Source organism: Lemur catta, chromosome 12 (genome assembly GCF_020740605.2).
Source record: "Lemur catta isolate mLemCat1 chromosome 12, mLemCat1.pri, whole genome shotgun sequence".
Lineage (NCBI taxonomy): Eukaryota > Metazoa > Chordata > Mammalia > Primates > Lemuridae > Lemur > Lemur catta.
This window is the reverse complement of record NC_059139.1, coordinates 86,095,221-86,118,669: the sequence shown is the minus strand read 5'-3', so window position 1 is coordinate 86,118,669 and position 23,449 is coordinate 86,095,221. Positions and strand designations below refer to the sequence as shown.

General features: G+C 42.1%; 1 protein-coding gene and 1 pseudogene across 2 annotated transcripts in view; both read right to left on the bottom strand.

Annotated features, from left to right (window-relative positions):
- LOC123648042 (synuclein alpha interacting protein) overlaps positions 1 to 23,449 on the bottom strand; it is a 145,093-nt gene that overhangs the window by 13,847 nt on the left and 107,797 nt on the right. For both annotated transcript variants that reach the window (XM_045565753.1, XM_045565755.1), the window contains 3 exons: positions 21,532 to 21,645; positions 6,940 to 7,065; positions 2,883 to 3,052 (listed from right to left, as the gene is read on the bottom strand). In XM_045565753.1, the coding sequence (XP_045421709.1) occupies positions 2,883 to 3,052; positions 6,940 to 7,065; positions 21,532 to 21,645 (410 nt within the window). The remainder of the gene's footprint in view (positions 1 to 2,882; positions 3,053 to 6,939; positions 7,066 to 21,531; positions 21,646 to 23,449) is intronic.
- LOC123648530 lies at positions 1,576 to 2,717 on the bottom strand (annotated as a pseudogene).

Sequence of the window (23,449 nt, the reverse complement as noted above, 5' to 3'; positions counted from 1 at the left end):
ATTAAATTAAATTTATGTTTTAGAGACAAGGTCTTGCTTTGTTGTCAGGCTGGTCTCAAACTCCTGGCTTCAAGTGATCCTCCTGCCTCAGTCTCCCAAAATGCCAGGATTACAGGCATGAGCCACGACACCTGGCCTCATATTTTATCTTGTCATTGGCCCAACTACAACTGTCTACAGCATTCTGCTTTGGAGACAACTGAAGGACTGTTGTCTATTAGCATATATGTGTACTTTATTCCAGGATCATCAAAAGAGACAGATGCCAAAACCCTGAACTTGAACAGTTCACCAGTAAAACAGCTATTGTAGCTCATAAAAGCTTTTCAGCTTTCATGCTATGGAGACTGAGGAGAATGTTTTGTGACCTTTTTTCTGAGTATGAACCTTCAGAAAACACATTCTGTTGGGTCATTTCAAAGCCCCTCTTTATGAATATGTCTGTACATTACTAGAAGGAGTGGACATTGGTACAGAATTTTTGGAAAGATACTAGTTAACATCTATCCACATTTTAAATTTGCATGCCTTTTGTTCTATTATAGCAATTCCTTTTCTAGGAAATTATTTTTAGAAATATCTATACATATACATAAAGGTATATGCACAAGTATGTTCACTATGGAAAGATAACTTAGTTATTAATTTGTGTGCATTTTTCCTTCAATTACATTGAGACCTTTAAGCTCACCTATCTTACCTGGGGAACTTTTGTGTGCAGAGGATGCTTGGTGGTAACCTGTTTATTTTTTAAGTTTTAAATTTTATTTATTTTTTCTAGTAAAAGTCTAAACTCATTAAAAAGATTATTGCAGGTATTGGCAGGGGGAAGAGATGGAGGGGCACAGAGGATTGTAGCTCTGAGAGATATAAGAGAGGTTTCCCTGAGCTTAGAGAAGAGACAGAGGGTCCAAGGCCTTATTGTACTGTTGCTTGAATTATAATCGCTTAAGGCCTTTGACCCACCATAGGCTTTTTTACAAATGAGCTGTATTCAGACGTGTAAAACTTGCATATATAAAACTTAAAGGTAAGACTTTATATTTTCCCTCTAAAATTTAATTTTTAAGGTTTCCCCTCCTAATCAGTCAACACTACTTTGAATATTGATTTCAAATTTTCAGGGACTCCTCCCCAACATGGCAACTTTAATTTAACTGGTGTGCTTTCCAAGGGCTGGCCTCTGTCCCCTCAGGTGGGCGTTAGATTCTTAATCCTTCAACTTGCCAGAGACCTACTTGATAACTCTCATTTGGCCCCTCTTTCTCCATGCGTATCATGACAATCTCCCAGAAATACTTCCCTGACATCCAAAAATGCGCTGTGTAACAGTTTGATAATCTCATCAAGGAAAGAACTGACTTTAGTTAATCATAGAGTGTTTTAAATAACTTCATGCTGACTGAACACTATTTTATATTCTGAAGATTCATGAATCATCTGCTTAATTTTTCTTTGTTTTTTTACAAGACAAAAATTTAATGAAAATTGGTCAGTGACTATGTCTAATCCATAGGGCTAGTTACATGGAACTGTGGTAGAAATTGAAAATAGAATAGCTGCTGGACTAACTGGTTACACATTATCATCATCTACTCATCTTCTTCCTTCAAAGATTCCTTAGCATATTTTTCTTCTTCCCTTATATTTTTTGGAAAAGTTTCATGTCTTCTTTTAGTTAACTCACCAGCCCAGCTGAGTTCTAGTTCAAAAGCTTTACCCTTAACTTCATCATGGACTGTGTACGTTATATTTGCCACTTCTTCAATAACATCACAGCAGGCCATTTCTTTCACCTGAAGCATTTCTATTTCTGTCTTTGCAGCTTGCCTGGCTTTGCCAATGGCACAGCCTCAGTCACTGTATGAAACACCTGATGGGTCAGTCCTATGGAGTTGGGCATCGTCATTCACACTGCAAGACCCTGACGGGCAACTGCAGCCAAGAGGTCTAAAGCGTTGTAGAATGTATATGCACGTATGTACGTGGCTACTCCGTCTGCAAGATGTTTTAGTGGAATGTTATAGCCAAAGATAGATCTAACGTTGAAAGCTTCTTCTCTTGCTATGTCTGCTAAAGAATGTGCATTTGCCAACAAACCTGCTACTGCCATTCCAACATGCCGATCAACATTAAAAAGTCATTTGTTGGATTCCTCTTCATAAAGTTTGGAAAGGACTAATTTTTCTGCCCTAAAGACAATACCACCTTTACATCTGATTCCAACAGCTGTACTACTATTTTCCACAGCCTCCATAGCATATTCAACCTGAAAAACTCTTCCTTCCAGAGGGAGCGCAGAGGCTGACAGGTCACACCCAGCATGACCAGGTCATGCTAAAAACAGTGCAACCTGTAGGGCTTCCAGGCCTAAAGCCATCTGCTTAATTTTTATAATAAATTTGCTAGTGATGGTCACCAGAGTATTTATCCATAATTTCCCAAGCACATTTTTCTTTTTGAGAAAACTAAGAAACTGGTCCATCTCTAGCCTTTCTCTCTCTCTCATGCTCTTTGATTTCCTAGAATATTAGGGGCAATGGTTTGGAGATGACGCCTGTGTGTGCTTTCAGCTCCCTGCCGTGTAATCGGGCCCTGAGAAGTGACACAGGGGAGGCTCTTTCCCCGTGCCCCGTGGCCCACATTCCCTGCGCGGGAGCTCTGCACTGTGATGTCTGAATATTGTCTTGCCTCCGCAGAGACGGCACCTTCAGCATGAGCCCGGCTGTGAGGACTTGGGCTGGAGGAAGAGAAGACGAGGAGAATGCCAGGAATTCCCTGTGCAACTGGAATGAGGGCGGCTCACCCCAGCACTTGGCTGAAACCAAAGCACCACAGTAACAAGTCAGACTTTGTTCTCATGGGACCAACAGGCCACTTACTCCTTTAGCTGCTTGGTTAACTTCACCACCTGCGAGGCCAGCGACATGCAGGTCTCCACCACCACCAGGTACCTGGAGCACAGCGTGTGGCCCTGCCGCTCGGCGCTCTGGGAGGGCTTTTCCCCGGCGTGGTTCTGCATGGTGACGTTCGCTCCATATTCAACTAAGGTCTGTCGGAAAACGCAGGGACATGTGATTGCAACAGGACCTCCCTCTAAACACTATTTTTTAATGACTGTAACAGAACGTTGAATAGGACTTTTCCTGTTATTCCAAAACCAGTTATCAGAGCCCACGGTGTCGGGGGCGGGGCAGAGCAGCAGCACATACACAAGAGCCGCCAGTGACCCTCCGGCCGTGCCATCAGACACCTCCCTTCAGAACCTGCGGAGACGCAGCAGAACCACGTCTGCCACTACCGATCCCCAGCCGCAGCCCACAGAAGGAGGGGCTGGCAAGGGAGGGGGTTCTGCTGCCTGTACAGTCCTTTTCTTTATCAGATACGCAGTGCAGACTTTGTGGGGAGGTGTTTTGTTCCTTTTGATGGTTGGGCTCCAAGGGCGTCATTCACAAAGTCAGGGATGCCTGTAAGACAGGGAGAGGGGAATTTTACCTGCTCCTATTTGCTCGTGCGCTGGGCACTGGATTTGGAATGAGGCTTGCCGATCTGTGGCTGAGCCCACCTGACCGGAGTGAACAGAACTGGGGAGCAATGACATGCAGAGAGCCGAGGGGCTGTGAAGCAGCCCCCGCCCCCACTACGTGCCATGGCAAAGTATGTCCGTGGACCGAGCAGACTTTGTAGAAGGAAGCCTGGTGTGAGCTTGTTGTCAGCCCACTAACCAGGAGAGGGTTCTCCGGTAGCAGTTGGCAGTGGGGTGCTCCACAGGGGGGGGACGAGGAGGTAAAGCTGGGGCAGATCTCCCATGCCAGGTACCAGCGTGAGGCTCCAGAGAGCCCTCTGAACACCTGCCCTTGGCTCCCAGCAGACGGCACCTGGAGGCTGCCACAGCGGGCAGCAGTAGCCGCAGTCGGCCAAAGGAGCAGTGACAACTGTCAGAGAAGTGCTGTGCCTTTCCCAGTTAAGGAAAGAGGCATTTGACTTTTACCCTTCATACCTCCTCTGTGTCCCTGACACCACAGCCCCGAAGGGTGGGGGGGAGCAACAGGAGCGAAAGTGTGTAAAAAACCGATCATGCCTCACTGCCCACTCCAAGTCCCTTGAACCTGGAGTCTAATCTGGGTTGGGAAGAAGAATGTTTTGAATCAGAAATAACATTGAGATTTTAAACTGGTTTGGAGTAAATTTTAATTGTCATAAGCAAGCAGAAAGTTATAGAATCTGGCCAAGGTATCGTTAGTAGAGGAGAGGGAGATTTGATAGAGCATGGTTGAATCAATAATTCAAAGAAAAACCCAAACCACTTGTTTTGTGTTTATACTTTGTTATCATTAGATTCCACAGAAAGTTGTTATGTCAATATTAACCAACCACCACAATCTGCTCTGCTCTCCGGCAATATCATGATGAGACTGCAAACCTACGGATTTATTTTGGTAGTGGGTAGCATTTTTCCCTACAAGCAATGTTTGTAGTATTTAAACTCTTAGACTACTTAGACTCAGAGGTTGCTAAGAAGCTTCATTTCCCTTTTGTTTATGATCGCTCCCCATGAAAGGTCACTTCACCATAAAGTCGCTGCCACCTACCTCACGGGAGTGTCACAGAGACCGTGTCAGCACTGAGCTCTCCCGGAGCTCGAAGAGACACAGTATAAACACAGGCTGTTATTACTCCCCCTCGACTCTGACCTCTGCAGTTTTCTTTCCATTGTTTTCCTTACTCAGCCCCCTCCTCATCTCACGGGGTCCCTTGCTCACTCTCAGTCTCTTTTTATCTTTGTTTTTTAATCTTACACCCAGTGGACAGACCCTCTTTTGTGATTATCCAAGTTTTCACATGCGTGGCATCCAGTGCCAGAAGTTTTTGTTTGTGTAAAGTGGAGTGACGAATGCCCTGGAAGGACAGACGGTCTTTCTTCACATAATAAAAAGAAAATAACTAAAATCTCAAAGAGAATTAGTGATACCAGCTGGTTTTCTTTGCCTTTCAGTCATTTATTAGCTGATAAAAGGTTTATTTCAAGACTATTAAATATTAGAGTGTTTTGTGAAATGGAAAAGTGTAGTTTTCAGTGTTTATTCAGTTACGATTCCTCCACAAAAAATAATGCTACTTCTTTAATCTTTCAGCAGATTCAGTGAAGAATTTAAATTTCTCTCCTTTATGTACTCTCTAATTTCTTATCATTCCTTTTAAAATTTGGTGCCTTAAATTAGAAGGTGCATGCTTTGCCAACAATAATAGGGCAACTTTCAGATACTTGGAATATTTCCTATGAAGTTAGCTCTCCAAAGAGTAGTTTCATGTGAGCAGGCACTCTAGAGAGATTTCTGCCGTGGCCTCTGCTTTTTGTTTTTATTAATCTCTTGCCTTTCATATGTACACTTTCCTCGTATGTCCTCCTGGCCTTTCCCAAGTCCTCCCTGCCTGCCTGAGCAACTGGTTCTCGCTGTCCAGCCCTGTGTTTCGGATGGTCTGCCTGGCCCGCAGCAGGACTCAGCAAGTACCTGTTGCATAAACGAGCACAGAGTTCGCCATGTGGGAAAACAGCACGTAGATATGGCCACAGAGTGCTGCTTTCTTGGAGGTGGCAAATGTGTCATACGCTGCATGTTATATCCACACATTTTGAACCGTATGAACTTGCTGAGGTGGAAGTATTTTCTCTGAACATGACCTTCAACCGTATGTTGTCATTTCCCTTTCCTACATCTCAGGCAGCCGTGGGAACAAATCCATAGATGATGGGTCATTTTCAATGATAAGAATGGATTTGTCTGATTCTGGTAACTACGATTTATGTTTGGAAATAAAATTCCAGGCCAAATTCAAGCTTCAACTTTATTTCTAATTCAAAGCCTCTCCTCTCCTCACACTGCCTCGCCCCTTCTCCCGGCTCCTTTCCTCCAGCCGGCCTCTCTCTTCGCTCTGGTGCTGGGCCCTTCACCGTTTTCTAGGTGAAAAAGTCTATTTCCTTTTTATGTTTGTTCACAGGTACCCCACACTCTTCTGGAGACGCCCCCCATTGGGCTTTCCCACCCCATGCTGCTTGGATGGCGGCACTGGGTCTGGCTCTGCTCCGGGCAGCCCTGCATTTGGTGGAGGAGGAGACGCCGCCTCCTCTTCCCACAGGAGCCCCGCACTCTCTCTGAGCCCTCCTGGAGCACCCCTGCTGCGGCTTGGGGCAAGGGCACAGCCTCCGCCCCCTCTCCTGTGGCTCTCCTCCCCAGCTTTGACATCATTGCACACACCGGACGCGATACTATCTGGAAGACATGTTGGGCTAAAAAGATGAGGTTCCCTGAGGCTGCTGGGTGGAGTGGTTGGACTACAAAGGCCCTGGCCGTCCTCCCAAGCGCTGAGAGGGTTAATGGCTAAGCCTCGCCACCCCAGCCGGTTCTTGGCCTTTTTGAACACCTTTGAGAAACTCAGTCCTACTACAGAAAAAGGGAGAAACCATAGTATTCTTTTTCTAGACTACCACTCCCTACTAGAAAACCTCTTCTAATCCATTCACGAAAAATCTGTCCTTTTTTTCACATTCCTGGGAAGGAGAGATTGCCAGTGAGGGCGTGAACCGTCTGCCACCCGACAGGCTGAGAGACGTCCATGTGGCTGCGGCTTCCCTGTTGTCTTGAGAACATGGGGGCATTTAATGTCTATTGTCCTCAGAATTGGGACTTCAGAGTAGTGTTTAGGGAGCAGGAAAAGTCCCTAACACTCTGCGACCCTCAAGGGGAAACTCTTAGGGCTATATATACCTACGTTTGTGTGGCTTTCGAGAAATACAAATAAATCAATATAATTCCTTATTGTCTACTATCATATAAAAGGCGACTTGATACAGACATTCTCCCAGTGAACGAAAGTTCAAGTCTTCTTTTATTACTTGATACACTCAGTTCTCTCTGCAAAGCAGCAGGGCCCGTGTACCTGTATGCACCCAAGGTAGCCGTGCTGAGAGGCTACGTGAACCGCGCTGTTGCCGTCCTGGTCCACTTCGTCCAGTGAGATGCCCTGTTCCTGCATAAACTGGAGAAGCCACAGAAGAATCTTTTCCTATAAACACAAATGCAGCTGGAATTAACAGAATATCATGAGAGAAGTCAAATATAAAGACAGAGGAAAACAGAACTCTAACTTGTGAAGCTTAAAGCCAAGCTTCCCATAGCAAGAGAAAATTCCCATTCAGTATGAACTGAAAATCCACGAATCTTTGACTGAAATGAAAGCAGGAGGACCACACAGTGAATTTTAAGAGCAGAAAGTTACCTTGGAAATGCTCTTGTTTTACTTATTCTGTAGATGGGAAAATAAATTCACAGAAGGTTTGAGTGCCTCCTCAAAGACACAGAGCTAGACAGATCCAAAGTTGGAACGGGAATCCAGGTCTTTTGATTCCGAGGCTCCCAAAGCAATGTTTTTGCTACTGTGTTATACTGCCTGTAGGCTTCAAGAATATTATCATAAAACTTAGACTATTGAGATAACTGGCCTCTACTTTTAAGTTTATAATTAAACATAAGGGATTGCCTTCCCAATCCCATACCTCCTGCAATCCGCAGGCTTACAAAAAGAGGCGATGCCTTATGTTGCTAAGTATAAGATAATTTCTCTGGAATAATACCAGGACCCTCTTAATTTTTCTGACCAAATGTTGGTGGCATTTTAAAGGTAAAGCTTTACCTTCCTTCATGTTAAAGGGAGGAAACCAAAAGCACCGAACACAAACTTTTCAAAAGCAAAGACATAGAACAGTCAGTATGTTTTGTCATAATCCGTTTGTGTTTTACCCACTGAGTGTTTGTGGTATTTTCATGTTATGCTTGGCCTTTGGAGAAGGCAGGGGGATGGGATTTCACTGTTTTAAAATAGAAGAATTAAACATAAAGTTAAAAAAATATAAGGGTGGTAAAAACAACAGCATGAAGTTTAGTGGGTGGAATTTGACATTTAAAAAGATGATCATGTGTTTGAAATAGCCTTGAACTTCTTTCTTCTTAGCCTTTTAAAGGATTTTTTTTTCCAGTTATTTGCTCGGACTGGTCATGAACTTTTATACTTTTCTGGATTAAATTTGCCTTCATCTTCCGAACATGCCAACTAATCTGCTAAAGGAATGTTGGATAAAAACAGCCAACTCTTTTATGTTTCACCTCTGATGCTGGGGAACAGGGCGCTGTTTAGAAAGGTATCTGAGACAGCAGGGACAGACTGAACGTTTGCACCATACTTTTCCCAAATGAGCAAGCAAGGAGTAAGACCCCTAAAGAGCAGGAAGAGAAAAATGTAATCAATGCCTACAACCTACCAAGAATGCACCCGGGAAAGCAGGGCCAGTGTTAGCTGCAAAAGCAGACAGACTGCAGAAAATGAAACTCTCCAGGGTCCCTAGAGAGTGAGGTGGAACAGAGCCTGGAGGCGAGGGCTTGGAGTCGCAAGTTAGATATGGATAAGCTGAGGTGCTCAACCTTCTTCACAGGCAAACCTGGAGAAAGTTGATGCTGATATTTGGATCAGAGCAGGTGATACTTTCACATGCTTGAGGTAAAACCACTTCGTTTTTCCTAATTAGGTAGGAAAATATTGGATTACTTTTATTTGGAGATAGATGATTGTACCATGTGATTTTTTTTTTTTTTTTTTTGGTAGAGACGAGGTCTTACTATGTTGCCCAGGCTGGTCTTGAACTCCTGGGCTCAAGCAATCCTTCTACTTTGGCCTTCTAAAGTTCTGGGATTACAGACATGAGCCACTGCATCCAGCCTCCATGATCCTAACTCTTTAAAAATCTGGATGAGTGTGAGTATCTCAGGATAAAAGACATAACCAACCAGTTTGAGGTTAATGCCTAAGACATATGGAAACTGTGCTGGGGCAGGTTGCTGTACTTCTATCAGTGGAAAAGTTGGCCTTACCATACAGGGAACAAATCCTCGTCTATGGGTCACTCCCAAGCTTATGGTGACTTGGTTTGCTCCATTGTGTTAAATCATGACCTCTTAAAACTGCAGAGGGGAGAGATTTTAGGGAATCATCCAATGCAAACAGCCTTATTTTGTAAATCAGAAAACTGAGGGAGAGGGCAATGGTATACAATAAATGCCACTTAATGCCATTGACAGGTTCTTGGAAACTGTGACTTTAAGCGAAATGACATGTAACAAAACCAATTTTACCAAAGGTTCATTGATATAAACAAGAGTTAAGTTCCTATGGCATATTTCTGGTCACAAAAACATCACTAAATATCTAAATAAAGACCAAACACTTTTAATATTAAACACTGAAATAAATGTCAGCTACATATACATGTAAGAAAGATTAATACAAATAAGTGAGATACTTATTTACCCAATTATTCCAGTTTAGGGTAGTGGTGGTCAGAACCCATCCCAGCAGCTCAGGCACAATGGCAGAAGCCACTGTGGACAGGAGGCCACCCCGTCAGGGGTGCACTCACAGACACACCCCACTCACTCACACGGGGCCGCTTAGACGTGCCTGTTCACCTAACACGTACATCTTTGGGATGTGGGAGGAAACTGAGGCACCCAGAGAAAACCCACACAGACATGGGGAGAATGTGCCAACTCCACACAGATTCCAGCCAAGAATCTTACTGGTTTTCCTTTCTCATCAACGTTATAACAAAATGACATTGAACAAAATGACATTACTCAAGGACCTGCTGTATTCTCTGATATTCTAGCGGCTTCATTCTTTAGCAAGGAAAGCTCAGAGGAGTTTAAGATATTTCAAAATGGTTTATAGGTACCTTCTTGTTAGGTGTATTTCAGACCAAATTAAATATTATGGTGGGAATATCTATTCCACATGCACAAAAAATGCACTTTACTAAGATCACAGTGTTTTGATTTTAGTAATGGGGTTATAGGCCATGGGGCACTGCATTTCGTAAGACTAGGAATTTTCCCATTGTAGAAATCTAGGGGAGAATCTAGGGCCTTGGACTTTGCAGGGGCTTGATAATATGGGAAAACAAGTCCCACAAGGCCTGTGTGAGGCAAGAGTTGCCTTGGCTCCTGAGGTCTCCCAGTCAGGCTCAATCTGTGTTATTACAATAACCTACTTTCTTTTCTTGTAATGGCATGGATAGCTCTTCTTCCTTGCAATTAAAGATTCTACCCAATTCAATATGCAAGACTTACATAAAGAAAGAATCATTATTTGATTGTTTGGAACAAGATGGGTTTTGCCCAGCACCTCAAATCCAGTTTTGTATTCTCTGCAGGACAATTTAAGAGTAAGAATTTAAAATAAGATGATATGAAATTGGCTTTTCCCATGAAATATGACATGGAAACATAAATCTCCCGTCATACGGTGCAGAGAAGTACCACCAATGGTGACCGGCTGGCTATGCACCTGGTCTTCTAGCCACCAACACTTAGGATTTCTGAGATGAGTATGGAGATGGCTAAAACCTTTGGTAAACATGCACTTTGAGAAATTCTGCTGTGATTTTAGAGAACATGCCTGTGGAGATGCACAGTCCTGTAATTCAAACAGTAATATATTTGACAAATACCTCATAAGGAGGACAAAACAAATACGGCTATTTTCTCCCACTAAAAAGGCCCTTACTAATGCAATGCGTATTGGATATATACACAATGGTGTGCACCTCCCCTTAGCCCTTTAGTGAGTGCTTTCTCTCTCTCTCTCCCTCTCTCTGTATCTACAAGAAGAAGATGTTAAAGGAAGAACGTAACGTCAGATTTTCATTTCCCCATAAGCACTACTTTCGGAGAGCATCGAATGCAGTCACAACTGTGCGCAGCTTCTGTACTATCTGTGTCACAGAGTGCCTCTCCATGTCATCCATCCACCCACATCCGTCCAACTACTCAACTTCCATCTACTAACTGAAACGTCCCTCATGTACCAGTTTCCTCTTCTAGGGATTTTCTGCTGTTTCTGTAACGTGTTTTAATGTTATATTTTATGTGTTCCTAAGGGCAACCAAAGTTGTTTAGAGAGGCAATTAATTGATCTAACCTATGAGATTGGCTAGACAAAGACTAATAAAAATGTAATTGAAAAGTATGTCACAGGTTTATTGCTGGTATCAATAAAATCTCTACAGTGTGTGGTATAATAAGTTCTAACGCAGTCAGCTTTTTCTGTGATCATAGATGATCAAATATAACATGCCATCAATTACAAGATTCATTCCAGTTTTTGAGATGTTAAAATGTTAAAAAAATGGCCAACAATAATTTCATTGTGTCATTTATTATAAGACATATGTAGAATTCAGAGATGATAAAATGCTTAAAAAAATTACATCTAGGAATTGATTAAATAGGTTATGACCTAAACAATTGTTCGGCAAATTTCTGTTATATTTTACTTATGGTAAAACAAGTAAGTTGAATAATACTGATAGCAATAAAAACAATAAATTGGAAGAGATCCAATAGTCATAATATCCAACATTTATCTAGTGACTGCCAAGCGCTGGGCAATGTGGCTTTTCTCACTTAGTCCTCAGAATAACCCTGTGGGGAAGGTTCCATTATCCCCATTTTACAGATAGAGAAACTGAGGTCCAGGGAGACCTTTTCTTTTCTTTCTGTTTCTTTTTTAAAACACAAGTATCCAAGGCCATTAAGCTAGTAAATGGTAGGGTTAGGATTAAAACCAAGACAGCTTGACTTAGGAACTGTTCTTCATAACTCTGTTTTCTCTCTTCTGAGCATGAATGTCCACAACTGCTCATTCTCCCACGACTGCTGACTCTGTAAACGACATGCTCCCTTTGTGCTGTCAAAGAAGTCACGATTAACTGCCTGTCCCTCCATGGGTTTGTGGAGCTGTGTCAGTTACACTTTTCCAAGATCAGTACTTGGAGAACAGATGCATGCTCATACTAATCCAAGGTTTTCCTGTTTTGCTTTCATCCGCAATCGCAGCACTTTCAGCACTGTTCCCTTATTTCTGTCCCCTGACTGTGAAACAATAAAGTCAAGGGAATATTTCTCCTTTTTCAAGTAAATTGTGGAAAAGCAACAACAGCAGCACAGCCTGTGTGGAAGTCCCCCCTCGCCAGCGTGCCTGTCACTGCTCATGACCATTCTTAGGAATTGCTGACGAGCCTTTTCATTTTTCAAAGTGTTCTTTAAAAAAATCCGTATCAGGGTAAACATTTAAAATGTAGAATAAACACAGTGTAGGTAAAGGTGCTCTTAGTAAATGCTTAATGCAATGATGCAGGTTGTTTTTGCAAAAGAATCTCTTGACCAAAGTCACGTGAATGATTCAGAAACAAAAGCAGTCATAGACCTGATGTTTGATGTTGAAAGTAACACGGAGCCCACTGGACCAATGATCAGAGAACAACAGCCTGAAGCCCCCGAGCAGCTCGGGGCAGGGATTTGCTGTGAGAGCCTGGGAGAGACAAGCTGAGCCTTCACGCTTGAACAGAACAGCCCAGGTTACACAAGTGGGAGCTTTGAATTGAGATAATTCTGTCCCAATTGTTTTGCCAGCAGTGCCTTTCTCAAGGGACAGCAGAGCAGGCCTATCCAAGGACACCCCCGCGTGTTCCTGGGGTCTCTCTGAGGCTTCCACCAGCACACTTCCTGTGGCTCGTCCTGCTAGGTACAATCAGGCAATGAAATAATTGCCCCCTCTGGGACTTCATGTGTCAAGATGAGGAAAATCGATTCTTATCACCTAAAGATCTATCACTCCAGGAGACCACTAAAAACTGCTGGCTACCCCGTGGTACTGGAGTCTTTAAAGGTAATTTTTACAAGAAAAAGAACACAAATTGGGAGTCAAATAGAACCCACTCTTTAAGAATCTATATGAAGGGCAGAGGGCAACTAAAATAAACCAAGAGAGGAATTTTTCTCTGTACTGTGATTTCCAGAGTTATTTACTGAAGAAACAAAGCCAGAACATACTCAAGTGCCTGCTTGATGTAGAAAAACTTGCATGTGCTGAATCCATTAAAAAACTGTTCAATAACAGTCTTCCTTGTGAAAATATTAACCTTGTCATGGTTCCAAGTTCAGCATCTCTGCAGGTTATCTGTTGCATAAGTGGCTGTGTGTGACGGCAGGTCAGAATTCACAGTTCTAATGGGCGTCTACGTTTTCCACTTGGGTAGGATGCTCTCCTTAGGGTGCTGCTGGAGTGCCCCCCTCAAAGCTGTATTTTAGGTCATAAAAATGCTTATCAGCTTGAAACAATAGCTTGAAGATTGATACTAGCATGAAGCAAATGTTTGGCACAGCTTTTCAAATAGGTCACAAATTTCCATATTTTCCTCTAGTCCAGCCAAGAAATCCACACTCTCACCTGACCAGTCCCAGAAAGGGCACTTTCTTTTTGTTCTGTCCAATAGTTTCAAAATTATGAGAAACCTGCTGTGAGAGCTGAATAAAAAAACTGGCATAAATAAGCAACATTTCCCAAGACAAAGAGTGCCGAATGCCCAATTATTTACTTGAAGTCTCAGAACAGCCATGCAATCCTTTCCTCCTTTTCTTTGGCAAGCTCTACCAAAAGTACAGGCAGCCTTTGCACTGATATCTAAAATTCCTCATTAGGCTTTATATAAGCAAATAAAATCAAGGACATGAAACAATTATTCACACAATTTAATAAAATTCTGTTTTATACAGAAAATGATACAGAAGTGATCAAATTCTTCTGGTCATTTGAAAATTCTATTTTCCAAGTTTTGCCAATACAGATGCTCCTCAACTTACAAAGAGGTTATAGCCTGATAAACCCATTGTAAGTGGAAACTATTGCTACATCAAAAATGCAGTCACTACACGGTAGAGTACTGGTTGTCCGCCCTCGTGAGTGCATGGCTGACCAGGAGCTGTGGTTCGTCGTTACTGCCTGGCATTGTGACCGGAGTATCATACTGCGTATTGCTAGCCCAGGAAATGATCAAAATTCAAAATCTAAGGTATAGTTTCTACTGAATGTGTTTTTCTTTCGCACCATTGTAATGTCAAAAAATCGTAAGTTGAACCATGGTAAGGAGGGGACCATCTATATAAGCAAAGAATGGCATTTTATGTACTACTGCCTAAGAACTAGTACTGGTAGTTTTTAGGACACTATAGATGGGGACTAGTAAGTACAATGCACAAAGAAAACAGAGTAATTATAACATTTCAAAAACAGCAGCTTTTACAAATTTTAAATGTTCTGTCTGCTCCTTTCTTCATTTCACATACTTACTTGCTCATTTCTTCAATGAGTTGTGTAAGGTACTCCAAATACCACAATGTATTCTCAGATAAAATTGAAAAAAAGGTCCTCAGTTAAATCAATGCCACTGTAAACCACCTGTACAAATTACCTAGACAGCTGGAGACAAAACAGAATCTGGCCCTGAAGTCAGAGGAGCTGAACTGAAATTTCATCTTTGTTCTTACTAGCCAGTAGATCATGGGCAAGTCATTTAACTTTCTATCTTCAGTCTCCTCATCTATAAAATAGAGATAGAAACAAGATCTCATAAAAATTCTTTTGTTGTTTTTTTTTTTTTTGAGACAGAGACTTGCTCTATTGCCCTAGGTAGAGTGCAGTGGTGCCATCATCACTCACAGCAACCTCAAACTCCTGGGCTCAAGTGATCCTCCTGCCTCAGCCCCCCAAGTAGCTGGAACTACAGGTACATGCTAGATGCCCAGCTAATTTTTCTATTTTTAGTAGTGATGGGGTATCACTCTTGCTCAGGCTGGCCTTAAACTCCTGAACTCAAGCAATCCTCCCACCTTGGCCTCCCAGAGTGCTACGAGTATAGGCGTGAGCCACTATGCCCAGCCTCATAGGGTTGTTTTGAGGAACAAATCAGATAATTTACAAAAAAATCTAATGGCATGGTGGCTGGCACACATAGGAAACATGTTATATGTGTATATATTATATACACTAACTGAAGTTACCATGGCTAATTTGACTCCCCCAAATTGTGGTGTAACAGAGGTAAAGGCCTAAAAAAAGGGAAAATGTATTATAAATTGTCTCTTTACCCCCCATCCCCTACTCTTTTTGGAAATTAAAACCTGCATTCCTGCCTGAAGCCAGTAATCAGAGAGGCAGAGAAGTGTTTTCTGTTGTTTGTTTTCTAGTATCTTAACCGACAGGAGATGGCTCAACAGAATTATCCAGGCAAAGGTCATGGGATCATCTTCACTGGAGATAAGGTTGATCAGGACCACCAACCATAGCTAAGCAGCAGTAGCCTGAAGCTGAAAACCCTCTTGAAAAGCTCTGTATTTCTGCTTAAAGTGTGCGTGTGTGTGCGGGGGTCATGCTTCTTTAAGGCAAGAGTCTGCCATCCTCCTCACTTGTTGGCAAATTAGTATTAATAATAAACTTCTCTTTCCTTTTTCTCAAACCACTTGTCCTCATTTTTTGTTCAGCCTCGGGGACAACTACCAAACTTTTGGTAACAGAATGTGGCGTCCCTAGGTAGGCCTATTTGCACCTCAGTGGAATGACACCCTGTGACTGCTGCCGTGGCTGGAAGAGGTGGGGAGCAGCCCTGGGTCAAGCCCGGGTCTGCTCCAGTAGGAGCACTGGCTTTTCGGGGTGAGAGAGGGAGAGACCACCCACCCCAGCAGCTGCTGGAGCCTGTTTAGCTCCAGGGAACTCCCGTCTCTCCCTCCCCAAATTAGATGCAACTCCTTACAACCTGAACCTTGTTGAGGAAAAGGAAAGGGATCTCGGAAGAGTCACGACACCTTGGCCCTTTTGGTAAGTTCCCTGGGGTGCATGCCGAGACCCTTGATTCCACACATTTGGGGAAGGTTGTGAACCTTCCAGCCCCGTGGCAGGGCATTTGTAGGCACCACGGGGGTGGAAGTCATGGTTGAGTGGAACTAGGGAACCTGGGGAATGCATTCCCTTTTGGATTAGCAGAAGTCAGTTCTCATATTAGGAGCATTTGGTTCTCGTTTGTACGGTTCCCATTTGTTTGGTAAGGCCTTGACATTTGAGATCATTTGCGTTGGGAATTCCCTATATTGTCTACTTGTCAACTTGTGTTTGTTGTTGTTGTGAGTTTTGTTTCAACATGAGAGGTTCTATTTTTAATCCATCTGAAACCCCTGTTGGGGAGAATCTTGGCTGAATGGTCAACTTATAGCTATAAGTCTATGTGTAAAAGGAGAATGATGTTACTGTAATACTGCTTGGCCAATGAATGTGCATGGAGGAGTATGAGAAGAAGTGGCCATGGAATGGAACCTTAAATTTTTATACTGTCTTACAACTGGAATTATTTTGTCAAAGGTCAGGTAAATGGGACAATATATACAATCTTTCATGCAATTGAATAATATAGAGGCTGAAAGGCCTGGGACAACATTAATGGTAAGGACAGTCAGACCCTGGTGATAAACTGGGAAGGAATTAACCAGGTTGGATTTCATGAGTCCTTTCAATCCAAACCTCACAGAACCCACTCCCCTGCCACCAGCTCCACACCTGGCCAGGAAGGTGCCGTGGGCTTGGCCATGCTTGAGTTTGTGCTGCTGGGGCCCCGCTGCCCTGTCTGCCTCGGCCTCCCACCCAAGCTGGAGCCCCATGACTGGCCAGGGAAGTTGCCCCATGCAGAGTTAGGCCTGGGGCAACTGCTGCCATCAGCCACCACTGCTGCCACTATCTTGGCACTGTGAGAGGGGCTGGGGTGGGTGCGACAGGAACTAATTCTTCAGTCCCATGCCCACTGGGCTATGACTCAGGAATGGGAATGGTCTCTCCTTTCAAGACCTGGTGGGGCAATACTCGAAGCTGGGGCAGGGCAATTTCCACCATGGCAATACCACATTGCTTCACAAAAAGAAAATGAAGATCCCTCTGAATTTGGGGGCTGCATCTATCAGGCATACTGGAAACACACAGATGTGGATTCAGAGGCCCCTGGAATATACGTGTGGTTAATATGAATTTTATAGGGCACAGTGCTCCAGATATACGGATGAAACTACAGCGTGTGGAAGGGGCAATTAGCATGAATCCCTCGTAGATTGTTGGTATCACCTTTAAAGTATATAACACTAGAGAAGAACAGACAGTCCAGGACTCAGATGATGAAGAAGGGGGCCCAGGGCTCCATGCTTCACTAGTGGCTTCAATCCAAATATCCCGACGAGAGCCCCGGGTCTGACTGATAGTGGGGACTTGATTAGTGGACTTTTAAACTGACACAGGAATGCCACTGCTGCCAAGCTGAGTGGGCAGAAGTAGTCCAGAGCCCCGTGGCTGCCACCTCGACCTGCTGGCACCAGCCACCATGCACGGCGCTCCATGAGCCATACAGGGCACGGGGGTCAAGGCAGCGGTGAGGCAGCTCCAGGCGAAGTGGTGGCTGAGGAACCCATCACGGTGGGCCCAGGAGCAGGGCCCAGGGCAGCCGATACCAGAGTTGGCGCTGCTCCATCATAGACTCTGGCAACCCGACACTCCCGGTGGCTATGCTGGAGCTGGGCAGGCAGCAGGAGCACCGTGAGCTATTCCCAGGGTGCCGCCAAGCTCCTGCTGGCTTTGAATACCAGGGCCTGGTGAAGCACACAGGAGGCTGCCACTGTGGAGCAGTTCATTTTGAAGTTTGGGCCTCAGCAGATTTGCCCATCGTTGGTTGCAAGAATAAGCAAGTTCTATTCCTCCTGAGGTCTACCAAAAAGTAAGGCCATATGGGCTGATGGGACCCCAGGACGTGCAGAAAGAATTTAAATTCTCCATACCAATGAGTATAGATTCGTGCAAGATCCACATGCCATTAATGATATTGTACAAGTTACTATGAACAGTACTCAGTCGCCTTTGAATGGCATGATCCTGAGACTAGGATGACCTCACAGCATTTCTGGACCATGTTGCCTCAGGAGTTTAAAAACTCTCCTATCCTGTTTAGAGAGAGCTTAGACAGGGACTTGTAGAGCCTGCAATTGGACCAAGGGATTCTGTTATAGAGTATCAACCAAAAATGCACAGATTTCAAACAACATGTTACTTATTTGGGATTCCAAATTAGCAAGGGAACCAGCGGACAACTACATGAGTTCTTAGGAATGGAAGGGTTACTGATGCTGATGCTGGAAGACATCCCACTGTCAGTGGCAGGTCAGCCGATGCCAGAACCAGATTGGGATCCCTTCTAGTTATCCAGAGGAAAAAATGTAACTTTTATGGCTGTGCATGCTCATGGTGTCATTTGGAAGGAAAGGGGGCTACTGATAGCAGGAAATAAGGATATTAAGTACGCCCCTGAAATAATGGCCCTGATATAGGCTGTGGCTGAGCCCAAGCAGATGGCCATCATGCACTGTCCTGGTCAAAAAAGGAGGCTGCTAAAGGTGATCTGTTCCTTGGGACCTTGATACGCTGGTTAGATTTAGATCAATATAAACCCCACTACACTAATGAGGATGGAAAAAGAGCTAGAGATCAGGGCATTGACATGGGATTACACAGCTAAGTGGAGACAGAATTCTCATAGACTCATTCTTCTACCCAAAGTCTTGGTTCGGCCCCTTATGAGGCACCTACACGAATGCACACACTATGGGAGTGATGCCTTAATGGATTTAGTGGGACATCATTTAAGAGGACCCCATTTGACAAATAACTCAGAGCTGCCCTTTATGTGCCTGAAACAATCCAAAGACAGAAAAGCCACCTGCTGCAGAGGCAACCCAACATGTGGGAACCCACCCTTGTGATGACTGACAAATTGATTTCACTCATATGGAAACTTCAAATACTTGCTTGTATTAGTAGATACCTTTTCAGGATGGGTAGAGGCTTATCCTACCCAAATGCAGAGAGCATCTGAAGTTACCAGAATCCTGAAGAAACTCATTCTGAGGTGTAGGCTCCCTTCCTTCATACAGAGTGTTAATGGACCGTTCTTTACATTGGTGGTAACTCAGCATGTAAGCAAAGCCCTACATTTAGAATGGAAATTGCATGCATCCTGGAGACCTCAATCTACCAGAAAAATGGAGAAAATGAATTATACTTGAAAGAAAATGTTAGCAACACTGATGCAGGAAACCCATCTAAAGTGGGATAGAGTGCTGCCACTTGCCCTCCTTTGGATAAGGGCAGCCCCTAGAAGCAGGCGAATGTTAAGCACCTATGAAATAGTTTATGGGATACCCATCCTTGCACCCTGAGGTAAGTAGGGTAGTATAACTATAAATTAAAAAACAGAGTAAAGCAACATATCAGATACTAACCACTATGCATGAGTTTGCCTCTTTCAGGTTCCCGCCCCAGTTGGAAGCAGAGAAGTGGAAGGGACCCTACAAAGTGCCTCTAACAACTCACACCTTGCTGAAATTGTCCGGAGTAAAACCTTGGGTCCATAATACCAGAATAGAAAGGTGTCCCATGGCAGAAGAGGACCCATGCCCCTAGTGGACAAGCTAGTCTTTAGGCAATCTAAAATATCTTTTTAAGATGAAGGAAACATGAAAATGTTGATACTTTTGCTAACCTTTCTTTGGTTATTTGTTCTGTCTATAGGATGGAGAGACAACTCCACAGTGAGGATTTCCCAAACTATCACCCCTTCTGCTGCTCTGTCTCACTGCTGGGTTTGTCATCCTAAACTTCGTTCGGTGCAAAGTAATAAACAGAAGCTGATCTCTGAGATCACCCACAGGGTGTGACTAACAGCTCTGTACTCAGCCGACCCATGTGTCTTTCTTGCCCAACTCTGTATCAGACATTGTGTACAAGGTGACAGCAAGGACCCGAGTTGTAATGGTGTCTTAGAACCAAACGGGTAAAATCTCTTACCAGGTATCCCCCATTTCACCTTGTCAATCCTCACAGTAGTAGGTATTGCTTATGTCCCTTTTCACCTGGTAATCTGTTACATTCTTTATTTTTGTAAATCTATTGCCAAAGCTTTGACAAACCAGAAAGATCAATGGCGTAAAAAGTATAAACCTTCCTTCTAAAACATCACCCCAGCTCAGCAGGAGCTTGATGACTGTGTCGCCTTCTTCCCATAGATAAGGAAGGATAAAATTGACAGTGGGAATATGTAACACAGGTAAAGGCCTGAAAAAGGGCAAAATGTATTACAAGTTGTCTCTTTAACCCCCCTCCCGCTGCCCCACACTCTTTTTGGGAATTAAAACCTGCATTCCTGCCCAACGCCAGTAATCAGAGGGGCAGAGGAGTGTTCTTTGTTTTCTAGTATCTTAAACCACAGGAAATGGCTCAACAGAATTGTCTGGGCAAAGGTCATGGGATCATCTTTACTGGAGATAAGGGCGACCAGCACCACCAACCACAGCTAAACAGCAATAAATAATAGCCTGAAGCCGAAAACCCCCTTGAAAAGCTCTGTATTTCTGCTTGGGGGGAGGGGACAGGTGATGGTTCTTTAAGACAAGAGTCTGCCATCCTCCTCATTTGCTGGCAAATTATTAACAATAGTAAACTTCTCTTTCCTTTTTCTCAAACCACCTGTCCTCATTCTTTGTTCCACCTTGGGGACAAGTACCAAATTTTTGGTAACAGTGGTAATATTCTTCATCCATATTTTGAACTTGAGATCATCACACTTGAAAAAGCAAAGCATAATCTCTTACTGATAATACCACAACTTACTTCCACTGGGAAAGTTTATGAAGCCAAAGGGGATACAGTTATATGCACGAGAAGCAATTTTCTTTGCCACAAATATGATTAAATTTATTTTAATACAGTGCTGACTTTATTATTTTTTCAGACTGAGACTGGAATTTTGTGGTTCCAATTTTTTTTAAAAGATAATTCAAACCCATCCCCCTCAAAGGGAGGTAGTGATTTTTTTTTTTTATTATATACACTGGATTGTGATCTGTGTATACCAATTACTAACATTGGGACTTCCAGGAAGTTGGTTGTAATTGAAAGCCATGTAGTTCGTAGGCTTGCTCATCTTTAACTGAGCAAGGCTTGATTAACATCTTATAAAGATTTTCTTTGTAACTTTGAGTTCAGGAAAATATGTCATTTTTATTTTAGTAAATGTTAAATGTGTTTATTGTAGGAAATTTGGGAAATACCGAAAAATTAAAAAAAAAAAAGAAAATAAAAGCCACTTGTAATTCCACTCTGATAACTATTATAAACATGTTGTGACAGTTTTTTCTAGTCTTATTCTTTTCTATTTCTTTTTCTTTCTCTTCAAAATTCTAAGTTGGAAAAAAAATTCTAAGTTGATACTAATTTATAAGAACAGTTTTGTATCATATATTTTTATTTAATGTAATGAACATTTTCCCATAAAATTCGATCAATAGATGTAGATTCATTATTTATCCAATATCTTATATCTTGGGATATTTAGGCTGTTTAAAACTTTTCTTCATTAAAAAATGCAACAATGAATATCATTGCTTATAAAACTTTGGATACATTGTTGATGATTTCTTATGTTTGGAAGTTGATAGACTAATAAAAAAAAGGCGGAAGATTACATGGCATACAAAGTGAAAATACATAAAAACTCCATCATACCTGGCCATAGCAACCCGCGTAATGAATAAGGCTTGGAAAATCCTTAGAACAACTCAGTTCTGCAATGGCTTCCGTTTCGCTCACCAGCCAGCGCACACACTCCAACTGACCATTCTAGATTTTAAAAAAGAAAGAAAGAGAGAAAGAAATTCAAGGTAATTCAGATTTGAAAAATACCTCAAAGATGGTGATTTTGCCAAGAAAAGAAATCATATGAATTTTGTCTTTTGTGTCTGGCTTAATTTATTTACACTATAAATGCATCATCTACTATATTACGTTCTTGATCTGTGGTTTTGGCTCTAAGTAAATTGCAGAATTTTTACTTAAATACATTTAATAATTTTTGTCAGTTATTTAAAAATCACTTTATTAAGTTATAATTTGCATACTATAAAATGTACTCATTGTAAGTATACAGTTTGATGAATTTTTAACAAATATAAACACTCCTGTAACTACAACTTCAATCAAGATATAGAACATTTCCATCAACCAAAAGTTTTCTAGTATCCCTTGACTCTCATCTTCCTCACCTTTGCCCCAGGCAGCCACAGGTCAGATTTCTGTCACAATAGATTAGAGCATGCACTCTTGTGTCTGGCTTCTTTCATTCACCATGTCTTTGAAATGCAAACATGTTGCTGCTTATATCAGTAGTTTATTCCTTTTTTATTGCTGCAAAGTATTCCATAGTATGACTATACCACAATTTGTTTATTCAATAACGTACTGATGGATATTTGGATTGTTTCCATTTGGGGGATAATGAGAAGTTGCTATGAATATTCTTTGTAAACATATACTTTTCTTTCTCCTGGGTAAATGCCTAGGACTGGAATTTCTGAGTCATGTGGTAGTTGTATATTTGACTTAAAAAAAGTTACCAAACTGGTTTCCAAAGTGGTTGACCACTTTACACTAACACTAGCAGCATATGAGCACTCTATTATTAGTTGTTCCAAATCTAGCATGTGGTATTGTCAGTTAATTTGTTATTATTCTTTAATTAAAGTTCATAAGATAGAGCAACTGATTTCCAAATTCCAAAGTATCATATTTGGTAGTGAAAAATTAACAAATTCATATTCGACATAAAAAAATTTCATTAAGTGAGCAGGTGAATATCTTAATCAGTAAAATATTTAAAAAATTAAAAAGGGAAATATTACTTATCGTTTATCATGTATAAATGATAAAATTATTGCTACAGAAAGTAAAATAGCCACACTTTCACATTTTTTAGGACACCAACCCTCTTGAACATTAGGGTCAAGAGGGATAGTAAAGTAAAAGTAGGCATAAAAAAAAAAAGTAGGATTTTCTTGCAGTCCTTTGCAAGGGTTTTATAAAGCTAGACACTCTCATAATTTTTAAAATTTAAACTTCTCTCCCTTCTTTAAACATTTATTGGGTTTTTATTCTCAGAAACTGTGAAAGTTCCAAAATATGATCAAAACATGTAAACTGTTAAAATATAGTCCATACATGTTATGGTAGAGAGTTTTCCATACCCTTATAATAGAGTAATGTGATATATATTAATATAACCTAGTGATTAAAACCCAGACTCAAGAATGGATTTAAATCCTTAATTTGCCAGTTAGTTCCAAAACCTTGGACAAGTTACTTTATCTCTCTGGTACTCAATTTTCTCATCTGTGAAACAGAACGGATAATAGTAACTATCTCATAAAGTTACTGTGAAAACTAAATGAGATAAAACATGTAAACTCACTAAGCACACAACACTTGTTATCTTCTATTACTAGAACGCTCTCTTAGATTCTCACAATAACTCTTGTCAGACAAATGAGACCTTCAACTGCCTTCCTACTTTGTACAATGTGGAATTTTAGTGCAGGAGAAAAAAGCTGCTGTTGGCAGGGAGCCAGAGAAGCCTTCAATGACGGTAGCA